Source organism: Patagioenas fasciata, chromosome 2 (assembly GCF_037038585.1).
Source record: "Patagioenas fasciata isolate bPatFas1 chromosome 2, bPatFas1.hap1, whole genome shotgun sequence".
NCBI lineage: Eukaryota > Metazoa > Chordata > Aves > Columbiformes > Columbidae > Patagioenas > Patagioenas fasciata.
In genome coordinates, this window is record NC_092521.1 from 1,781,202 (window position 1) to 1,784,476 (window position 3,275).

The window sequence follows — 3,275 nt, forward strand, 5'->3', positions numbered from 1 at the left end:
CACACTTCTGACGCCTTCTCCTCCCTCCGCGCTCAACAAGGTGAGCCTCAACCCCCTTCCCCTCCTTCTCCTGCCCCGCCTGGCCCCTCTCTTCCAGCACGCTCTGCCCCCAGCCTCAGCAGCCCTCACGCCTCCCCACTGCCACGCTCCCCACAGCCCCGCACCAACCTCCCCACTCCCTCGCCCTCCTGCATCACCGCTCCTCGCATCCCCACGCCCCAGCGCTTGCTCAACAGCCTCTCGTCTATTCCAGGGCCCCTCCACACCACACACATGGCCTGCTACGACGTCTGCCGCCCCTGCGGACCCACCCCGCTGGCCAACAGCTGCAACGAGCCCTGTTCCCTGCAGTGCCAGGACTCCCGCGTCGTCATCCAGCCTCCCGCCGTGCTGGTCACCCTGCCAGGACCCATCCTCACCTCCCACCCCCAGAGCACTGCCGTCGGATCCTCCTCATCGGCTGCCGTGGGCAATGAACTCGGCGCCCAGGGAGTTGCCATCAACTCCGGCAGCTTTGGCTACGGCTTCGGAGGCCTGGGCGGCTTTGGAGGCCGGGGCTACTTCGGCGGCAGAAGGGCTGGATACATCTGCTAATGGCCCACACCACCACCCCTGACTGATGCCACCCACTGCTCTGAAGCTACGGCATGGATTGTTGATTCGCCTCTGAATCCTTCTTGGCACGTACACCTGTTGTCCATGGCTCCTCCTCTAAAGGAGCAAGGAAGATCTTGGTGCTCTGGCAAGATCTATGTCACAGACGCAACCTCAGCTGATGGTCACCCTACGTGCAGCTTATACTTGTCACCTTCTACTCGGTGCTTGTGCCTTTTCACTATTCTTTTTTTGTATATAAAGTTGACTTGGATCCCAGCCTGTGACGTCTCACTTTACTTTCTTCTCTCAAGACTCTTCCAGCCTCACCCAGCACAAAGCCAGGGCTTAGGAAGCAAACTGGAGAGGGGGGAAAAAAGCCACAAGACCTGTCCCAGGAAATATGTCACCAGCTATAGCAGCAAGAACATGAACCAGCATCTGGGGGTCATCCACACCATGATACAGGCCCATCACTGTATCAAAGCAAAACTTTGATACGAGAACACTCTCCTCAACATGCCTGTGGTGAGAGCTACATATGCCAACACACACTTGACCATCTTTCTTCTCCAGCATCACTTTCCGGCGCTACCAGAAGCAGAATCACAGAATCATTTAGTATTTAGATTTTCCCCATGGATTCACAGGTCCTGCCAAGTCTGTGGTCCAACACAGGCTTCCTACAGGGTCACACCTCCTGTGGGTGCACCCACCTGGTGCAGCGTCAGGTCCCCTACAGTCTCCAGGTGGTCATCTCCTCCACTATAGGCAACCCTTTGTGGAAAGAAAATTGTTCTAATTTCCAACTTAAACCTCCCCTGGCACAACGTGAGGCCATTTCCTCTTGTCCTGTCACTTGGTACTTGGGAAAACAGACTGAATCCCTTCCTCACTACAACCTCCTTTCAGGCAGTTGCAGAGAGCCAGAAGGTCTCCCCTCACTTTTCTGTTCTACAGGCTATACCCCGCCACGTCCCAAAGTGGGTCCTCCATCACACCTGCGGTCCCAACTTTTCACAAGTTCTATTCCTTTTCTCTGAAATTGCTTAGGCACCTGGCGGTCTCTCTTTTGTCACGGGCCCAGAAATGAACACACCATTCAAGGTGTGGCCTCATCAGTGCCAAGGACAGGGGATGGTCAAAGTCCTGCTCCTGCTGGACACACCAGTGCTGACACAAGCCGGGACGCTGGTGGCCGTCATGGCCACACACACTGGCTCCTATTCAGCCACTGTCGATGGACACCCCCAGGTCCTTTACTACCGGGCAGCTTTCCAGCCACTCTTCCACAAGCCTGTAGCGTTCATGAGGGTGTGGTGACCCAAGTACATGACCCGCCACTTGGCCTTGTTGAACCTCCTGCAACTGGTCTCAGCCCATCGGTCCAGCCTGTCCAGGGCCATCTGTAGAGCCTTCATAGCCCCAAGTGGGTCAACGCTCTTACTTAAACTGGTGTCATCTGCACATGTACTGAGGGTGCACTCAATGCCCTCAACCAGATCAATAAGGAAGATATTAAACAAAACTGGCCCAAGGACTGAGCCCTGGGGAACACTCTTTGTAAGTCGCCACCAACTGGTTTTAACTCCAGTCCCCATAAAGCTTTGGGCCCAGCCATCCAGCTAGTTTTTCAGCCATCAAAGACTAAGCCTGTCCAAGCCATGAGCATCCCCTTTCTCTGGGAGAAACAGTATCAAAAGCCGTCCGAAAGTCTTGGTAGACAAAGTTCACACCAGTTCCCTCACCTACCAAGTGGTTCTACTTGTCATAGAAGAGATTGGGTTAGTCAGGCAGGACCTGCCTTTCATAAACATAGGCAGACTGGGCCTGATCACCTGCTGGGTTGTCCTGTACGTGCAGCATGAGGACACTCAACATGATCTGCTCCACGACCTTCCCTGGCAGCAAGCTCAGACTGAAAGGCCTGTAGTTTCTCAGATACTCCTTACAGTCATGCAGAAAAGCCTCACATTCGCCATCCTCCAGTCAACTGAGACTTCCCTGGTGAGCCAGGACTGCTGAGAAATGGTGCCAAGTGGCTTGGTGAGCATGTCCAGCAGGTCCCTCAATACCCTTGGCAGGATACCATCTGGTCCCATGTCCACCTCGTGTAGCAGGTCACCAACCATTTCCCCTTGGATTCTGGTGCTTCATTCTGCTCCTCATCCCTGTCCTCCAGCTCAAGCGTCTGGGCAACCAGAGAACTGTGGAATGTCTTACAGACAGTCACCTTTAGTTACTGGAACAACCTTGACCAAAATGGAATGAGGAACCAGAATGTTTTTGTACAAGATAAAAACCATTTCCAGTGTGTTAGCCAAAGTGCCAGAGTGCCTGCAAGATGAAATAAACCAATCACATGATCATTTTAAGTGCACGAACATCTAGCGTAAGGCAATCAACACAGAAAGTTAAACGCCTGTACAACAACGACTAGCTATTTGTGTAAGTGCCTTGCCCAAATAAAGAGTCTTTTGGCTCACCTGCGTCACAAGTCTGTGTCATCAATCCCTTTAGAGAACAACAGGTTTTGCGATTAAAGACTGAGCCAACAAGGGCACTAAAACATTTTCTTCGTCCTTTGTGTTTTCTTCCTGCGGCAAATAAATGAGGGAAATTCTCCCTAGCCCTCTGTTGCTGATCATGTATGTACAGAAACATTTTTAATGTGTTTTAAA

The 3,275-nt window shown here is 52.7% G+C and overlaps 1 protein-coding gene across 1 annotated transcript; it reads left to right on the plus strand.

Moving 5' to 3' along the window:
* The first annotated feature begins 263 nt into the window (after nt 1-263).
* Nucleotides 264-594, plus strand: LOC139827474 (feather beta keratin-like). Its single transcript, XM_071805557.1, has one exon. The coding sequence runs from the start codon at nt 274-276 to the stop codon at nt 592-594; it is 321 nt and encodes a 106-aa protein (XP_071661658.1). The 5' UTR covers nt 264-273.
* The last annotated feature ends 2,681 nt before the right edge of the window (nt 595-3,275 follow it).